This window comes from Microtus oregoni, unplaced genomic scaffold (genome assembly GCF_018167655.1).
Source record: "Microtus oregoni isolate MIOR12 unplaced genomic scaffold, Mior012 000001F_ref0000356, whole genome shotgun sequence".
Lineage (NCBI taxonomy): Eukaryota > Metazoa > Chordata > Mammalia > Rodentia > Cricetidae > Microtus > Microtus oregoni.
The window spans coordinates 10,220,291-10,239,364 of NW_024543060.1; the positions used below are offsets into that span (position 1 = coordinate 10,220,291).

The 19,074-nt window shown below is 47.6% G+C and overlaps 1 protein-coding gene across 3 annotated transcripts in view; it reads left to right on the forward strand.

Moving 5' to 3' along the window:
- The window catches only part of Gfra2 (GDNF family receptor alpha 2), a 97,964-nt gene that overhangs the window by 36,384 nt on the left and 42,506 nt on the right, over positions 1 to 19,074 (forward strand). For all 3 annotated transcript variants that reach the window (XM_041675235.1, XM_041675243.1, XM_041675253.1), the window contains one exon: positions 300 to 654. In XM_041675235.1, coding sequence (XP_041531169.1) covers positions 300 to 654 — 355 coding nt within the window. The remainder of the gene's footprint in view (positions 1 to 299; positions 655 to 19,074) is intronic.

Consider the following 19,074-nt stretch of genomic DNA (forward strand, 5'->3'; position numbering starts at 1 on the left):
ACTACTCCTTGCATGTGTAGGGTACCCCTTTCCTGGAGCTGTTTCCTACAGTGTACCCCTTTCCTGGAGCTGTCTCCTACAGTGTACCCCTTTCCTGGAACTGTCTCCTGTACTTTGGGCACCTGCATATTAACATCTTTAATACTCACTACAGCCATACATTATTGGAAATGATCTTTATTCCAAGACCAAGAAACTGAGGCAAGGAGCCTGCCTACGGTACCAATCTTGAGTGTCCACACACGCCCTCCCGCTGTGGCCGTATGCACCTCTGACTAATGTTCTCCTTCCTCCTCCAGGGACAGGGGCAGACCCGGTGGTCAGTGCCAAGAGCAATCACTGCCTGGATGCGGCCAAGGCCTGCAACCTGAATGACAACTGCAAGAAGCTTCGCTCCTCCTACATCTCCATCTGCAACCGCGAGATCTCGTCCACCGAACGCTGCAACCGCCGCAAGTGCCACAAGGCCCTGCGCCAGTTCTTTGACCGCGTGCCCAGCGAGTACACCTACCGCATGCTCTTCTGCTCCTGTCAGGACCAGGCATGCGCTGAGCGCCGCCGGCAGACCATTCTGCCCAGCTGCTCCTATGAGGACAAGGAGAAGCCGAACTGCCTGGACCTGCGTACCCTGTGCCGTATAGACCACCTATGCCGGTAAGAACTGCTGAAGTTCTGGCTGTTGACTAGGGGTGCTCGCGTGTGGTTGGGTCGTATTTTAGGGTCACTTGAATTATGATCATGAATGAACCCGGCAGAAGGTGTTGAGAAGGCTAAAACTGGTTGGTCGTAGGTGGAATCAGTTGTCACCTATTCATGTCATTCATTCAGCCACTCATCGGTCCATCTATAACATTCATTCATCTGTCCATCACCCAGCTCTTCCATTCAGTGTGAGTTTATTATTTGTCTACACTGTGTGCAGCTTCATGCTGAGTACTTGAAGGGATGCCAGAACTAACTACCCCAGGAGTTTATAGTTTCAAGTCATGGATTTCTAACAGGAGAAAGGGACCTTCAGAGGTTTTTGCTCCACTTTTAAGGGAAGCCCGTGCCCATGTCCCAGCAGAGGAATGTGATTTAAGAGCCAGATCACTGCAGACGGAGAGCAAAGCCACGCTAGTGTTCAGTGAGGACTGGGTTCTGGAGGCTAATAGTCCTGGGTTCAAATCCTGTGTGGCTTTAAGTCAGTTTTTAAGATTTCCCGTGTTATCATGGCTTCATCTGTGAACAAGGAATACGTAATATCCTGGCACTGATGTGCACATGATTACATATCCAAGCCTTAGCACAGAGCCTGGCATGTAGCTAATATATTTAATGAGTATAGCCTAATTATTAGGTATGAGTTTTCAAAATTTGGTTATAGCTAGTTGAAATTCGCTTTTTACTTTTTTTTTGGCGTTTGTTGTGCTTTTCCTGTCAGCAAAATATTGATTTATTGAGCCATGTCATGTGCAGTGCTCGCTACTCAGTCCTGGCCATAGAGAGGAGAGCACGCTGCTCTCAACAGGGCCCACATTCCACAGGAGGGAGATGTGGTCCCAACTCAGTGGAGCGTGGCTGGGGCTTGCAGAGAAGGGAGCCCAGGGGAGGGCTGTCTGACAAAGTCTGGGAGTCCTGAGGGGGATCATTGTGTTGATGGAGCCTTGAGGATTGAGGAGGAGAAGGCCCAGGGGTGAGTCTGTCAGGAGAAACTTGAAGGAGAGCGTGGGCTGATGGGAACTTCAGAGGTGGGTGTTGGGGGACCGCTGGAGAAGGGAAGGTTGTGATTGTCTTAACTGTCTACTGTGTCTGGACACTGTCTAAAGGCTTCATGCTTGTAACCTATTAACCCTGAAGAAAATCTCTGAGGTAGGCAGGCACTGTTGTCAACATTGAAGGGGAGGAAGCAGACTGAGGAAGTCTCTTGCCCAAGGTCACAGGTCACACCCACTTTATAGCTGGGACTGTGTAGTACTCTTTCTTACCACTATGACTGCACAGTCCGAATGACAGCAGGCATATCACCTTGAACTACGGGAATGGCTGTAGGCGATGAAGAAAAGGGGATTTTTTTTTTTCATTGAAGATGCTAAGTAGACTTGACCAGACTGTCTGTCTGTCTGAAAGTCTCCTGGAGGCAAGAATAATTCTGTACCTCTTCCTGAATTTAGAGTGTGGCCTTGGGGAACACTCAGCAACACACTAATTGGATGGATGTGTGCTTGGCAATTGCTCGTTTCCTAGTTGAATAACCATGAGTCAATGGAATTATTCTTTGGGGGTGGCATTGGACGTGCAGTTTCTGAGGGACCAGAGTGACCATTATGGTAGCATCTGGGGTTCTTGCCCTGGCGATTCCGGAGCTCAGTCAGGAAGCTGCAGAGAAGGGGTGGATATAGGTGTTCTTGAGGACTTGGTTATGATCAAAGTCCAGTCTTGTACTGTGGAGGGTTGATGGAGCCCATGAGGGAGTCTAGGCTGGAGGTGAATGGGGCATCATCAGTGTCAGGGAATAAGTGGGGCCATTGGTGTGGGACTTGGGGCTGTCTCTACTGGAAATGCCCATGCCCAGGGAAGAGAAGGACCGAAACAGTACAGCAGAAGACAGGGATGCAGAGGAGGTTACCGGAAAACCAGGAGGTAGTAACTCAGAATCCAGAAGAAAGGAGGTTCAAGAGGGAGGGATCTGCCTCAATATGTATGTGGATGTGTGCATGCCTGTCTCTGTGTGTGCTGAAAGCCAATGGCTGTTGCCCAGCTTTCCAGTCTTCTAGCTTCCAGGTGCTGAGGAGATAGAAGAGGTACCGGGTTCAAGCTGTTTTCTTCAGAAGGCTGCAAGGCTGAGGCTAGAGCCTTCAGGAGAACATAGGACGGAAGAGAGCTTTTATATTGTTTTTTGTCCCTGGGGTGTTGGGCCTGTGTGCAGCTGGACTGGGAGGCTCCACTTTTGTTTGGCTTGGAAAGCAAGCTCTCACAGTGTTTAGAGAAGGGATTGAGCGTTGAGCTAGCTACAGGGCTCGGGGAAAGCCTTGCAAAGAAATAGACTTTTGAGTCTGCTTTTTAAAAAAATGTACATTAGATATAACAGAGGAAGGAATTTGAAATATTGTGCCTACTACAATAGAGGGGTTGGTGGTGGCAACCAAGGGCCCTACAAGGAAGGTGCAAGCATAAGCCTTGACTGTATGGACTGGCAGAGCTCTGAGCAGTGAACCAGGTTCATCCAGAAAGCCCCGCAGGCTGCAGGGTGCCTATGTAGGTGTTTAGAGTCTAGCTACTCAGACATCTGAGTTAGGAGCCTTCAGCAGATAAGATCTTGTGCGTACTTGTCAGTATTGTTCTGAGGAAGGATGGGTGGCCTATAGGACTTGTGCCTCTGGTGGTTGAAGTCATGTTTGAGATGGAGGACCATGAAGTATTTTGATGACTTCATCATCAAAGAAACAGAAAGATTGTTTGCTTATTTTCCTGGAGTTGGGCAGCCATGATAAGGAGAATTATGGGGTAGACAGCACATGGTGGAATCAGAACAGATCTTTAAATGCCATTAGGCATTTTGAGGGTCCAGGTAGAGGAATAGAGGACTGAGCAAGAAAATGAGCCCCTTGGGTTTGTGGACTTCAGGGACTGCACAGCAGAGGTCTGTAGACAACACCACTTCGGGATTTGGGCTGTGGCTCAGTTTGTCAGGTAGGAAGTTTGTGTTGGTTCACGATGAGGCTATGTGAGTGTCTTTGTCCACCAGGACATCCTGAATCCATCTTTGCTTGGGTCCTGTCTTACTCACCACACCCTCCAGGGTACAGATGCAACAGGGCATCCCAGAGAAGGAAGGGCAGGAATGAGGAAAGAGCCTGCATCTAGGATGAGTCTGGCAGAGGCACTGGGGGATGTCACAGCACAGCCAGATTCCTGCAGGGGCCTTGGCTCTCGACTCAGCTGAAGCTTTAGGTGTGCTGGAGAGAACCCAGAGATGGAAATGCAGAGTGACAGGCAGGTGGTGGGTGGAGTGGGTGGGACTCCAAGCTGGAGACCTGCATGTGGTCTCCTGAATGGCCTCCTAGTGGGCTATGTCCTTCCCTGGGCCCTTGGTTTCTACACTGATGAAGCAAAGATACTTATCCAAGGCATCTTTTGGGATCTTTTTTCATTGTCCAGATGTGTGGCCTGGAGTCTTTCCAGGTGGTTTCCAGGATCCTTCCTGTTGCTCCTGGGACCAGTCTCAAAGGGTTTTCTTTGAAGGATCTTCCCAGGATGACCTAGAAGGAAAAGAGGGACTATCTTTTGTCTAGTGCCCACAGCTCTGACCTTTGACCTATGCATCACTGCCCAGCAGTTCCTGATGGCTTTGACCTCTGACCCATGCGTCATTACCCAGCAGTCCCTGGTGGTCCTGTTGGTGCTAATCTCAGTTCTGTGAGGTCAAAGATGGCTTGAAAGGGCAACTGGAGAACATCAAACTGGGCTTGACTCTCGCTGTGCCCAGGAAGGAACAGAGGACCCTTTCTCTTTTGGGTGTGCTAATAAAATGGGTTAGATGGGGGTAAGGGGGAAACCTCTCTGGGGGATGATTCTTTGGAAACTGAGCTCTCATCCTTAGGGATCCCCTACAGCCCCCCATATGCTTTGTTTCTATAGCATCCAGTCCTGCCTCATCCACTAGCCTTCCTTCTATGGAGAGGACCCATACATCCCTAGGCTTCTTCCTGAATCAATCCTGGCCCAGGAATGCTGGAGTTAGAGCAGCTTTGCCGAAGCCTAGGTGGCATGACACGGGAGCTGATCCGCTGATGTGCTGGGAGGCTGGCTCAGCTTGCACTCTACCGGTGTGATGTACAGCGGATTCTGCTGTGCCGTCTTGTTAAGTGGCTACCAGTGTGGGCTTCCCTTGACCTAGCACTGGTTAATAGGGATATCTGCAAGGTGGGCCTTGGAGTTAGGGGAAGCTCTTCCGAATCCTTCACTGCTCTCTGGAACAGGGCCAGATGGAGCTTCTGGGAGTGGAAACGTCATGCTGTGTTCACAGGGTATCTAGATGGCCATCTCTTAAGAGACCCCACTCTCTGATTTTTGTCCCATTCCAACCCTGAGCCTCAAGGCTGTGGACTTAAGCTAACTGAAGATCTGAAGATGACCAGGGGAAGACATTTCCTTTCGAAGCCTCCGATAGGGAGCCTAGAAAGCTGGAAAAGTTCTGGAATGAGTCCGTGGAATCTGACTGGACTTTCTCCAGGGTCCTGTGGTTCATGAGCTATTTTTAAATTTATGAACATTATTGTTTTTATCTTCTCAGCTTGCATTCATTGTAAGGATGTGCTCAGATTGTGTGTGTGTTCATGTGCATGTTGTGGTGGCTGTGAGGTTGTGGGGAGGATGATTGCTGTCTTACTATCTCTAGCAGGCCGCATTTGGAAATGGCCTCTTGAAGAGCTCTGTTCCTCCTGGTCTGCCAGAAGGCTATAAATAACCTCCTGCTGGACCCATGCCATCTAAAGAGCTGCGATTTAACCTCTGGATGCTGAGGATGTGCAGAAATAGACTCCAGCCTGGGGCTACCCCAACAGTCTTGGGCTACTTTGTGCTGTGGCTGCTGTCTTTGTCCTAAGGGAGAGGATGGTTGGGATATGGAGTGGAGGGAGGTTGCCCCCCTCTCTCGCGCTGTCCTAAACTGGGGTTTGATTCTTGACTCCTTGGAATGTGCTTCTCATTGACTCTATAGGATGTGTTGGCTGCTGTTTTCAGCAGACCATCTCCAAACGGCAGCAAAAGACTATTTTCAAAGGGGTAGGGAGGCTAAGGACTTCCAAACGTTTACTTCCCTTTAAAGAGCACCCCATGTGTCTCTTGTTATGATTTACCAGGTTTTGGGTGCACATTTGAGAGAGAACCTTATCGTGCTTGTTAGATTCTAGAAGGGTTCTTAGGCCTCCTCGAGCTTAAGAACCTCCACCTCCTCTGGTAGCATCATCAGTTCCTTGGGGATGGATACAGAATTTCCTCCTTGATTTGGCAGCAAAGAGCTGTTACTGACTAGCGATGTTTGCCTCCCGCCTGGAAAGGTTAGGATAAATCTTAGCTGGAACCCAGCTAGTGATTCTTAAGGCAATCAACCAGCTAGGAGGATGGGGGTCTTGTGACCATTCTTCATTCATCTTATCATGTCCCGTTGATCATCTATTTTGAATCTGGCATTGTGTTGAAGAGTTCATGATAAGGGAATTGGAGGACCTTGGAGTCTCATAGTACCACCACATTGGCTGGCTCTGTAGCGAGGGTGGGAATCTCCACCCTCAGATGATGGCATTTTTCACTAGGCTTCTCGGAGACCCTAGTTTTTCTCTGCTTCTTCCTAGGTCCACTCTGATGGTCCCTCTTAGGGAAGGTGGGCTTCAGTATTCTTTGGGAACCTTTCTGGCCTGGATCAGGGAAAAGCATCCCAGCTGAGATTGCCTGAGGAGGGAGGGGCTGTGGGCTGCCAATGCACGTGTCTCCTTTGCCTAGCGACTTTGCTGTCACATGACCCATATTGGCTCTCCTGGAGCCCCTGCTCTTCTTCATTCTGGGTCAAGGAACGGGCTCTTCCTGGAACTTCCTCTGGCATGTTGACACAAGACAGAAATGTTGAATGTTACTTTAGAAAAGGCTCTGGGCGATATCAACTGGTAGATGCTCCAGCCTACATACCTAGATTGGATGATAGAGTCTGCAACTTTCCTGCTGTAGCTTCTGGCGACCTAGCAGCAAGGCCGCATGGAGGAGCCTTCCCCATCCATCCTACATTCCAGGCACCCAGGCCCCACAAAATTCATGCCGAGCATGGATGAAGTGCAGTCCCTGTGTGGTGAAGGATCCGCTGGAAGAGCTGTGACTAAATACCTACCTCATGTCGGGGGGTGGAGGGAGATCCCCTCAGGGAGATGTTGTTGGTTCAGGGAGTGTCAGGATACAAGCCCATATTATCAGTTCATACCAGATTCTTTCCTATAGGTGTGTGTGTGTGTGTGTGTGTGTGTGTGTGTGCGCCTTCCTGTATCTACTCACATAGGGCTAGGCAGCATCGCCTTTAGTTACCCTGGCTTCAAGTCGTTTCCATGGTATTTATGATTTTTTTTCAACTTTCAGTTGGTGTGAGCTCCCTGCTTGATGTTTTAGTCATTTTGGGGATGCTATCATGCAGTGCTATAGCCTGAATGACTTAAATATGTTGTTTTCTATCAGTTTGGGAGGCTGGAAGTCTGTGATCTGGGTACCCGAGTGTCATATTCCCAGTGAGACAGAGACAGTCTTCTTGGTTATATTCTCCTGTAGTCTTGTCCTTGGTGTGTGTGTGTGTGAGTGTGTGTGTGTGTGTGTGTGTGTGTGTGTGTGTGTAGAACAGAGAAAGAAAGAAGAGAGAGAGGGGAGAGAGATTTTTTCTTCCTCTTAGGCTGCCAATACCATTGTGAGTAGTGCCTCACCCTTATGACTTCTAACATTAATCACCCCCAAATACTCCAACTTCAAACTCCACCATGGGCTTTAGGGGTTTCCACATAAGACGTTTGGGACATAAGTATAAGCCTTTAGTCCCAGGGCTTCAACCCATCCTCCATCAAGCCTGCTTCATCCTCACGTCCTAACTTTCTTCTGGCAGCTGGCTCTTGTGTGGATTTTCTCTTGAGCTTCTCTGCATCCTTCACTTGGTACTTGGTGCTTCCTGTCTTGACGAGTTCTCCACCTTTTCACACCCTGTGTTCCTACTGTGCTGGTTTGGTTTCCTTATTTAAGAAGTCTGTATGGCGTCCCTGCTCTGCCTCTGCCCCAGGCACTGCGCTAGACAAAGGAGGTATCTTGGAGATCACTGTAGGGATGACCACACCTCCTTGTAACACAGAGTCTGATGGAGGACACAGTGGAGAGGTAAGCAGACAGGTAGATCCAGGTTGAGCATCCTATATCTGGAAATTGGAAATGCCAGATGTTCCCAAATTGGAACCTGTCTGAATGGCAGTGTGATTCTACAAGCAGAACATTCTATCCTTAACCCGAGGAGACGGGCTGCGGTCCAAACACAAGTGCACTAAAAATACCGCCCAAACTATTTCCAGGCTGTCTGTTTAACATGTGTGCAAAGCAAAACCAAATCTCCCTTTTGGACTTGTGTCCCATCCTTATTATGTCTTAGTGTGTATATGTAAATATTCCCAGATCCGATAGCTGAGCCACTTCTGGTCCTGAGCAACTTTGGATAAGGTATACCCGCCCTTAATAAAAGAGTTGCAGTGAACAGGATACAGAGATAGAGCATCATAGGGGCAGGGAGGGGGTGACCTTTATCTGGACAGAGGTCATGAAGACATTTGAACTGAGATCTCAGGCTGCTGAGATGGCTCAGTGGGTAGAGCTTCTTGCCACCAAGTGATCGGAGTTCTTTCTCTGCTGGGAAGAGAGAAGTGACTCTGCACATTGTCCCTTGGCCTACACACCGATGCCATGGCATGTGCGCTTCCCACCACAAAACATAAATAATTGTAATCTATTAAAAAATAAGCCAAGACGTGAGGAATGCATAGCCAGAGTGAGACAGACAAAAGAGGCATTTGTGCAGAGGGTGTGTCATGGGCAGAGGCTCCAGGGAGGAAAGAGTTAGCATCGGCTGAGGCGTAGTGACTCGGACAGGCTTGGGGTGCTATTGTAAGGTGGCAGGGCTCAGACTGCACAGGGCACAGGGGTCCTGGAAAGGAGGTTAGACTGATTCTGGGAACAGGTGGAAAGAAAGGGTTTCTGAAGCTGAGGCGAAACCTCACTAAAACTGAGTAAGAAGATGACTGGTGTGTGGAAAGATCAGGAGGGGCGCAAGTGACCACAGGACACCGAGAGCAAGTGATGTTTGCATCACTAGGACAGCAATGTTGGCAGCTCAGACCAGGGCGATGATTGTGTGGCAGGAGATAAGAGGATACAGCAGAGAGATTTAGAGATGGGTTTGGGAGTAAGGGTGATGGAGTGCAGCGCAAAGCCTGCTCTATGTGCTACGGTACGGTTCGTGAGTCAGGCAGGGGCCTGGAGAATGAAACACACACAGACACACAGAGACATGGGTAACACCAAGAATTCCTTCTTTATTGTGTTCCAAGGCAGCTTATATAGGTTCTCCTTGACTAATGGCCATGCCCTAACTCTCAGCTGCAAGCCCACCAGAAACCACTCCACTGCCATCAGGAACTCCTGAGGGTCTCGTGCTCAGAGCAGCTGCAAAACAAGTTGTTTGCTCAGAGCAGCTGCAAGCATAGGAAAACAAGTGTTTACTCCAGCAGGCAGGGGGTGACAGGAAATTCAGGGTCTGGGGGTCCACAGTCCCCAACAATGGAGGAACTCCAGGATGACACAAAAGATACATACATGCAGTGGTGTGGAGCCATTATTTTCAGATGGACAGGATCTGGGGTTGAGGGGAGATTTGTTTGGGACATGGTTAGTGTTTTTTTTTTTTTTAAGACAGATTTTCTATGTAGTTTTGGTTCCTGTCCTGGAACTAGCTCTTGTAGATCAGGCTGGCCTCGAACTCACAGAGATCCGTTCTCCTCTACTTCCTGAGTGCTGGGATTAAAGGTGTGGCCATCACTGTCAGGTTTATGGTTAGTGTTTTGGTGCTTCCAGACATCTCTGGCACTTGACTGGGGTGGTAATTTTTTGGGGTTATTAGTAGGGTGGTGGTATTTTAAACTAGGGGAGGGTAAGCTCCTTTTGGGTAGAGTCTAGTGAAAGGAGAGGTACTGAGGATGTTAGGTACTTGATGGATGTTTGTCATTAGTCTTATGAGGTCCAGGATTCAGAAGAACATTTCCTTGCAAGAAAGAAGTAGACAGTTATGTTAGATATGCTTCTGAGATGCTTACAGACTGTGACACCCAGAGAACCATGGTATTTAGGATTGCGAAGGCTGTGGTGATGTTTCCATAACAGTTTTGGTAAATTGGTGATTTCAGAAACCTGCTTTAGTGCTAAGGAAAGTCAGATCACTTGGTCACAGCTTGCCAGTACAGATGGTGGAGGGATGGACAAAGGTATGCCCTTCAACAGAAGGATGGCTAAAGATACCCAGCATTAGATTGGATCTGGGAAGTATGGTGTGAAGTGGAGGTGGGCAGGAGGTTTCTTCAGCCACAGGTAATCCTGGGTTCTCCACCTTGGCACTCTGTGGGTCCAAGGACTTGGGCTAGAGTCCCTCTGTAACCTTGCTGAACCTCAGCCTTAGGATGGATGTAGGATCTTTTAGCTTTACAATGGCACAAATGGTGATACACACTTACTAGAGAATATTCTTGAATTTTAAACCTGCGTTGGATCCTGTCTTGTGACCCTGCTTTGTGGCTACTGAGCCACAGCTCCCAGCCATCCCTGGGACCACAGTGATGGACTAACTGATGCTCTGAAGGGTGCTTCATCAGAGAGCCACCAGAGGGACTGGCAACTTCATTATTAAATAGGCTTTGTGTTGGGTGATTCTGCCCAGCTGAAGGGTAATGTAAGTTCTCTGAGCAAGTTAAAGGCAAGCTGAGCTAAGCTATGATGGTTTGAAGTACAGGTGTGACTTCTGACATTTCCATCCTATGATGGGTTTATGGGGATACAACTGCCTTTCAAGTTGAAGAGCATGTGTGTTGCGATTCAGAGTCCAGCACATCCCCACCTGGGTTCTGAAGGTCCTTGATATGGTCATTGTTGACTCTGCTTCTCCTGCTCCAGACCTGAGTCCTTCAACTTGGGAAGACATCTCTCTCTTGGTCCCTCCTCTGAGAGCAGCCTAGGAGCCAGCCTCTCCTTCCCAGCTATTCTAGTCTTCCACAAGGAGGTATTTAGTGTTTTATTGAAGGGGTTTGAAGGGTGTTCTGGGGCTCCTATGATGGAATTTTCCCCAAGGTGTTCTAAGGATGGTGTGCAACGTTCCTGTGCCCAAGATCAGGAGCGCTTTGCCTTTCTGTTTGGTAGAGGTGAGGTACCTTTGCCTCCTGAGGACGCTGAGCCACACCCTTCTTGAGTCACACTCCAGCTTCAAGGACTCTGCCAGTTTGTTGCGTGATATTTGTACACGGTGTGAAGATGTGTTGTTGTGATTGGTTTAATAAAAAAGCCAAAGGGCCAATAGGTAGGCAGGGGTGGGGGTTAGGTGGGACTTCTGGGCAGGGAGGAATTCAGGGTTAGAATCTGGCTCTGTAAGAACCTCCGGCAAGACACAGAGGGAGTCAGACATACAAAATGAAGGAGAGGTAAAAAGCCACACAGAAGAATGTAGATAATAGAAACAGGTTAATTTAAGTTCTAAGAGCTAGTTGGGAACAAGTCTAGGCTAAAGGCCAAGTTTAATAATAAATCTCCACGTCATTATTTTGGGGGGCTGGTAGTTGACGAGGAAGTCTGATTACAACAGTTTCGCATTGTCGTGAGACATGCCTTGACAGAAACAAGAGAATGATTTATTTTGGCTCATGCATTTAGGCAGTTCCAGCACATTATTGTGAGAATAACATGATGGACTAGTTCATGGCCATGGGAACACATGATGGAGGCCGTTTTTCTCATGGTAAAAGAAGCAGAGTGTGGCAGGAGCCAGAGAATATCACCCTCAGAGGTCTTGAATGACCCAGGCAGGGCCTCCCAAGATAACACTAGCAGTTGGTGAAAAAGCTTTTAAAAATATGGAAGTAATTTTAGCTTCAAACCATAATGGGGCCCTTTTAGGAGGTGTCTTGCAAAACTCAGAGGCCTTTTACCAGTAGAAAACCATGGAAGGTTTTCTGGTTTGGGTGAACACCTTAGGCTGCTAGTGACACCCACCATCCTACTGATGAATGGGGACACCGAGTCTGTCTGTCTGTCTGTCTGTCTGTCTGTCTGTCTGTCTCTCTCTGTCTCTCTCTCTCACACACACACACACCACACACCACACACACACACACACACACACACACACACACACACACACACGCATGCACGCACGCAGCAAACATTTGCTGCTCATATAGAGAACTTTGCAATATCTGCTCCTATCTTGCCTGGCTCAGGTCTTCCTGAGCTAGTGAGTCCTTTCTGTCCTTGGGGGCTAGACTTTTGTCACCAATATGTGCTTAAGAAGAGAATCAGAGAGCTGTGTCACAAATGGGTCACGCAGTCCCGAGTTTTGATCAGGAACTGCATGTAGCATTGTAGCCCATTTAGGAAGATACACACAGGGGTTGCCTCTCTGGGTGTCCAATGGTACCACTAGGCTAGTTCTAGCTACAGGTAGAAGGCTGGTAGGGTCCCTAGAGAAGCCCTCTTGGAGGTGATTTTTCTCTTTAGTTTGAAGGCGAAGTAGACTTGTATTTTGAGGTGATCCTTCTCTTTCCTGTCGAGGGAATGTATCAAAGAGGACTGATATAGAAGGGGCAAGGGGACCAGCTTATCCAGCCCATCTGTATTTTGCTAGCAAGCTTCATTTCCTCTGGAAGACAATCAGAAACCAAGAAGTAGTTAAGCAGGAAGAGAGAATGACCCAAATTGCCATTCTAGAAAGATGCTGCTGTGCAGGAGAGGGCTGGAGGCTGGAGACATGGAGTCCAATGGGAGACCTTGCTGTGCCGGGCCTGAGATGAGGGCAAGGCAGGTTGTAAGCAAAGAGAAATCGGTCATAGAGATGACATGATGTCCTTTGGGGGTCAGTTTCTAAGTACTTACTGGAGGCAGGCAGAGAAGGGGAGTCCAGGAGGCTCTCCAGGTCTCTGGTTTCTCAGTTGACTGGTTTTGGTGAAGCCATCACCTTGAGAAGGGAGGAGAAGAAAAAGAAATTTGTCAGGAGAAGGGGGAGGATGTTTGGGTTTCAGAGCTATTGTTTGAAAGCCTTTGAGTGTGCAAGTGTCAATGTCAAATACAGAAGGTATTTGTTATCTGGGAGTTCAGCAGAGAGGCAGCGGCTTGGAGTGGAGATGATGGGATTAAGGGAAATAACTCATGAAAAGCGCGAGCAGCGGCCTGGTGCATGGGCACGTAGAAAACACGCGTTCCTTCAAAGAGCTCTAAGCTCATTTGGGGAGGCAGGGCTTGCCCCCGTGAACTAGCAGCCATGAAGAGGAGGCCTGGTTTAATTAAGAGTTGTGAGGATTAAACTGTGTGCTGCAGGCAAGCCCTGGAGATCCAGGGAGGGCTGTGAGGAGAGCAGTCCAGCAGCCAGGCCAGGAAGGAGGAAGGATGCCTCGGGGCAGAGGCTTCAGGGAGAAAGGGGCTGAGGAGGAGAAGAGCATGGCTAGCTGTGTGTGCGTGTGTGTGTGTGTGTGTGTGTGTGTGTGTGTGTGTGTACTCTGCTTGGAGCAGAAAGAGCCAACAGGATGAGGAGAGCTTGTGTGTGGAGGGAGGGAAAATTTGAGGCTCCCAATTCCTGAGGATTAAGGATTTTCTCAACTTGTTGCCTGATAGGAGGACAAAGGAGTTAGGTGGAGCAGGCCCTAGTATAGCTTGGGAGTTACACTAAATCCTAATGAATCATTTTGGCCCTCTGGATCTACATCTAAATTCCGTACCCATGGATTCTGTCACTCATCGATGGAGTGTGTGTGTGTATGTATGTATGTATGTGTATATGTATATATATACATATACACATATGTATATAAACCCTCAGCATACAAGAATATAACAAATAAACCAAGTCATAACTATTTAGCATATAACATTATATTAAATATTTTAAATAACCCCATATAAAATATGATTATAGTATATAGGAGGATTATATAGATTAAATGCGGAATCTATACCATTTCACATAAAGGATTTGTGTGTGTTTTTGTTATTATTGGGTGTCCTGGAGCCAATCCCCTGGGGACTGAGAGACACCTATGCTGCCCAACTTATAGTTGATGTGGTGACACCAAGAAATTAGGAAAAATGACTTTTTTAGGGGTTCAGCTTCTGTCCTCAGAGATACAGAAAAAGAGGCAGAGGCTTCTCTCAGCTTCTGATGAGTGTGGGGTCAGAGACTTGTTTTAGTCCCTTCCAAGGCAGTGTGTGATGCCCTTATTTCTGTCTCGGCAAGGAGCCGGCTGTGCACCCCAGGAGGATGCCTGCTTCTCCTCTCCCACCTGTTTTATCCTTTCTAGTTCTTACTCTGTAGACCAGGCTGACCTCGAACCCACAGAGATCCACCAGCCTCTGTTTCCCGAGTGCTGGGATTAAAGGTGTGCGCCACCGCCACCCAACTTCCTTTCTAGTTCTCAAAAGGAGATCGAGTTAGTTTTTATTTGTAAAAGCACTATGGATTCATTGGGAGAAATGATTGAAAGCTGGGGTGGTGGCTCATGCTCAGTGGTCATTATGGGGCACAGAATCTGCTTCCCTTTGACAACAGTTGTGCTATGCCAGGACTGGCCTGAGTGGATGGGTTTTAGAGAGATATAGAAGCCTCCTTAGCTTACCTGAGACTCCAGGAGAGATGATGCCCCCAGCAGCAGATCTGTGTGTTGATATCATTAAAACACAAACCGGAAGGCTGTGTCAGGAAGGGGCTGGTGAGAGGCCCCATGAGAGAGTAAAAGCGTGTGGGCCATGCTGGGCCTCCGAGGTTCGAGGTGGACACTCTCTTGGCTCTGTTTCCTTAAGGATTTTGCTTCTCTGGGGGCATTTTGTTTATTTTTAAAGTGATTTCAATTTATTGTTATTATTACTGTTTTGTCTTTTGAATGTCTCACTTTGTAATCCAAGCTAGCCAGGAACATACCATGTAGTGCAGGCTGTACACGAACTCACGGCAATGCTCCTGCTTCAGCCTTCCAGTGATGAGATTATGATGTGAAGTCCCTGCGGCCCCAACACTCCCACTGGGGGAGTTTTAAATGAGTGAGCGAGGATGATTGCCTGCTTTTGAAGAACTCTCCCCTAATATTTTCAGGAACAATTTGAAATCCCTAAGACACTAACAAGTAGTAACCACCAAGTGTGACAAACCCTGAGCTTGGAAGACTTCAGGCAACAGTTGTAGCTATTAAGCTGTGACTTTCCCTCCAGCGCAAAGAAGCCTAGAGTCCTGCTTGGAGGGAGGAGTGGGCTGTTATCTCCTAGCAGGTGGGCAGGTGGGAAACAAGCTGGTGCAAGGTAACTTGTCTGGAACACCTGCCCCTTCCTACCGCCCCCCCCCTCCCCTGGCTGGCATGGTCAAGAGCTTAGGGAGGAGAAAGCTCTTTTGGTCATGTTCCCTACTGCTAGGTTTCTGCTTTTGTGTCCCGATTTCATCTGGGCTTGTTCCTCTAAGGAGCTGTGTGTGTGTGTATAAAAAACTCAGCTAGGACCAGTTACAGCGTCTGCAGTGGGTGGGAATGGGGAGCCATGATGGCCCTTACTTCCTCACTGTTTGTCCATGGACAACTCTGCCCACTCTCCTTGGTCACTTTTGAATGGTCACTGAAAAATAAGTGGCTTGGTAGAAAGTCCAGTGCCATGGTGTCTGATGTGGGGTTGGGGAGGATAACGGTGAGGTCTTGGTGTTTCTGTCTTTAGTATGCCTCCGTCTTATTCTTGCCAGGATAAGGTATAGATGCTGCAAGAAAAGGTGACAGCTGTGGTGTTGAAGAGGACATGACTGTTTCTGAAACTGTGGCTCATGAAGCCCCGAGGATGCAGGACTGCTCCCTGCACAGGTGGAGGAGATAGAGAAGAACATCCCAATATAATAGTATTTTATAGATGAAGATGCTGAAGTATGGAAAAGTAAAGTTATTTGTTCAAAGTCACAGGGCTGAGAACCCTAAGGACCTGGGTGAGAGGTCAAGTCTCGTCTCTCTGGACAGTGTCCTATTCTTTTGAGGAAGCTTGATATGGCAGAAGGTGAACCCAACAGAGTCAAAGCCCTAGGCAACCCCTCCCCCTCCAGCCTCGTGAGATGCAGCATTCACGAGTCTTCCCTTATTTATTTATTGTTTTTTTTTTTTTTTAAAAAAACGACAGAATTGGAGCAGGATGTACCTGCAATCCCAGCACTTTGAAGGTTGGTGGAAAGGGAAGCAGGAGTTCAAAGGCAGCCTCAGCAGCGTAGTGATGACCCTTTGTCTCAGGAAACAACAAAATGGACTTGAGTGACTCAGCCCTGTACATCAGGCGGGGTTGTAAGACCTGGGGATGGTGAGGGAACAAGCTGGGCATGCCTGGTCTGAATTGCTGGGCACTGAAGTGTTTTAGATAAAATATTTTTAGTATTTGCATATATACGTGTGTGTATAGTGCAGGTAAAATCCAACTCTGTTTGTTTAGTTGGGGATTTGCTTATCGTTTCAGAGAGTTAGTTCATTATCATCATGGCAGGGAGCAAGGCAGCAGACAGGCAAGGCATGGTGCTAGAGAAGAAGCTGAGAGCTCACATCTGAGCCACAGAACATGCACACACACACACACATACACACACACATACACACACATACACACACATACACACACACAAAGAGAGAGAGAGAGAGAGAGAGAGAGAGAGAAGAGATAGACAGAGACATAGAGAGACACAGAGACACAGAGAGGCTGGGCCTTTTTGAAACCTCAAAGCCCATCCCCAGTGACATGCCTCCTCCCACAAGGCCACACCTCCTAGTCCTTCCTAAACAGTTCCACCAACTGGAGACCAAACAATTAAGTACATGATTCTCTGGGGGCTAGTCTCATTTAACCCGCCACATGTGTAAACACGACCTTCATTTATGGGTCACATTCCTTATATACACAGGCTGGAAGTAATTGTACGTGGGCTTTCCAACAACTCTTTCGTGAGATAAACCTTCCTGGTGGCCCATTTCCACTTCTTATATCATATTGATGCTTAAATGTTTCAGACTTTGGAATATTTCAGATTTCAGATTTTTCGATTAGATACTTGGAATACTGTAATGTTTGTCTTTAATTTAAAAAGTATGTGTGTATATATGTGTGTGTGTGCGAAAGGTTGGGTGGTTGGGTATTCTTTCTCTTTTCCTCTCTACCTTATTTTCTGAGGTAGTATCTCTTTCCTGGAATTCCCCATTTTGGCTCTACTCACTAGCCATTGATCTGACTCCTTCTAATCTCTCTCTCTCTGCCCCATCCCCTAGTAGTGGGGTTTCAGGCATGTGATGCTACAAATGTCTTTATTATTAAATTTTACTTTACTTATTTATTTTTTGGCTTTTTGGGACAAGGTTTTTCTGTATAGCTCTGGCTGTCCTGGAATTCACTCTGTAGACCAGGCAGACTTCAAACTTACAGAGATCTGCTTGCCTCTGCCTCCAAAGTGCCAGGTTTAAAGGTGTGTTCTACCATTGCTCAGATTATTTTTATTTTTTAAAGGGTGGCAACACATCATTTACTTTTCTTTCTTGAAATTTTATTTAAAAATCAAACATTGTATCATTTCTCCCTTTCCCTTTCCTTTTCCCAATCCCTTCTATATACCTTCCTTGCTACTTCCCAAAATCATGGCCTCTTGTTCTTTGATGTCTAGATGCATAAATATTATCTACTCAGTCCATTAATGTTACTCAGATGTATATGATTCCAGCCCTGACCCCTTGGTATTGCATCATTAGCTAGGTGGCTCACCCCTGAGGAAGAATGTTTTTCCCACTCTCTCAGCATTGCTCAGTTGCCTGTGTTTCTTTGTCTAGGGGTGATGTTCCATAAGTTTTCCCTTTTCTACGTTGGCATGTCTGTGGATGCTGTTGTTGTTCAGTGCTTGCCAAGGCAGCCATTGTTGACTTATGAGTGCAGCTTCCTTGTCGTTTCTAGAAGACACATTCTCTCCACAGATTTCTTGGTCCTCTGACTTCTAAAATCTTTCTGCCCCATCTTCCACTATGTTCCCTGACCCTTAGGTATAGATGTTGTTTTGCAAGTATATTACCTGGGGCTGTGGACCCCACAATCATTTGTTTTCTTCTCTCTCTCTCTCTCTCTCTCTCTCCCCCCCTTTCTTTCTCCTCCTCCTCCTTTTTTTTTTTAAATTTTGTGTGTCAGATCCCCTGGGACTGGAGTTACAGAGTTCTAAGCTGCCATGTGGGTGCTGGGAATTGAACTTGGGACCTCTGGAAGAACAGCCGGTGCTCTTAACCACTGAGCCATCTGTCCAGCCCTCTCCTCCTCCTTTTTTTTTTGTTTTTTTCAAGACAGGGTTTCTCTGTGTAGCCATGGCCATTCCGGAATTTGATTTGTAGACCATGCTGGCCTCAAACCCAGAGATCCTCCTGCCTCTGCCTCCCAAGTGCTGGGATTAAAGGTGTGTACCACCGCCACCTTTTACTTTCACGCTTTTTGATGAGTTGTGGATTTCTGTAATGACTTCCTTCTGTTGCAAATAGATTTTTCTTTGATGATTGGTGAGAGCTGCACTTACCTGTGGGTGTGAGGATGTATTTTAGAATGCAGTTGAGATTTAGGCTGGTTTAGCAGAGCAGCTGTGGTGGGTTCTTCTCTAAGATCCATGGCCTCACTGGTTTCAAGTACCAGACATGATTTCTTTCCTATTGAGTGGACCTTAAGTTACATTACCAAGCTGTTCATCACTGCCGAGCTATGAGTGCCTCTGTTGTATCCTTAGGGCTATCATGCCTTGCTGGTCACCATTGTGCTTCATAGGTTTTACAGCTGGATGGGACTGATCGGTTGCTCCCCTCCTTGGGGATAGCACTCCCCTCATCTTACCCATTTCAAATCTTTTGTATCCTGCTATTCTGCTCTCTCATGTCCCTGCCCCATGGTCCCCCTTTACCTTCCTGTTTATGTAGTTACTTAGCATACCTGCCTTCTCCATGTGTGCTGTGGATCCAAGCCCTGGTTCTTATGTTTGTACCATAGACGTTTTACTCACCGAGCCCTCTCCCTGGTTCAGAATGTTGCAGACTTTAAAAATGTATTGTGTCCATCCCTGCTGCTGGCCTACAGACCAGCTCTGTCCCAGCAGGAAGGGAGGGAGGACAGCGGGTTGGGTAGAAGTGGGCAGAGCAGAAAGGCAAGGAAGGCTTGGTGTTTGGCTACACACAGCGTGTGGGAGGAGGCATTTGGCTTCTGGCTGTGGGCAGAAGGTTGAACACTGATTGGACTTCAGGTCAGCCTGAGCCTGGCAAAAGA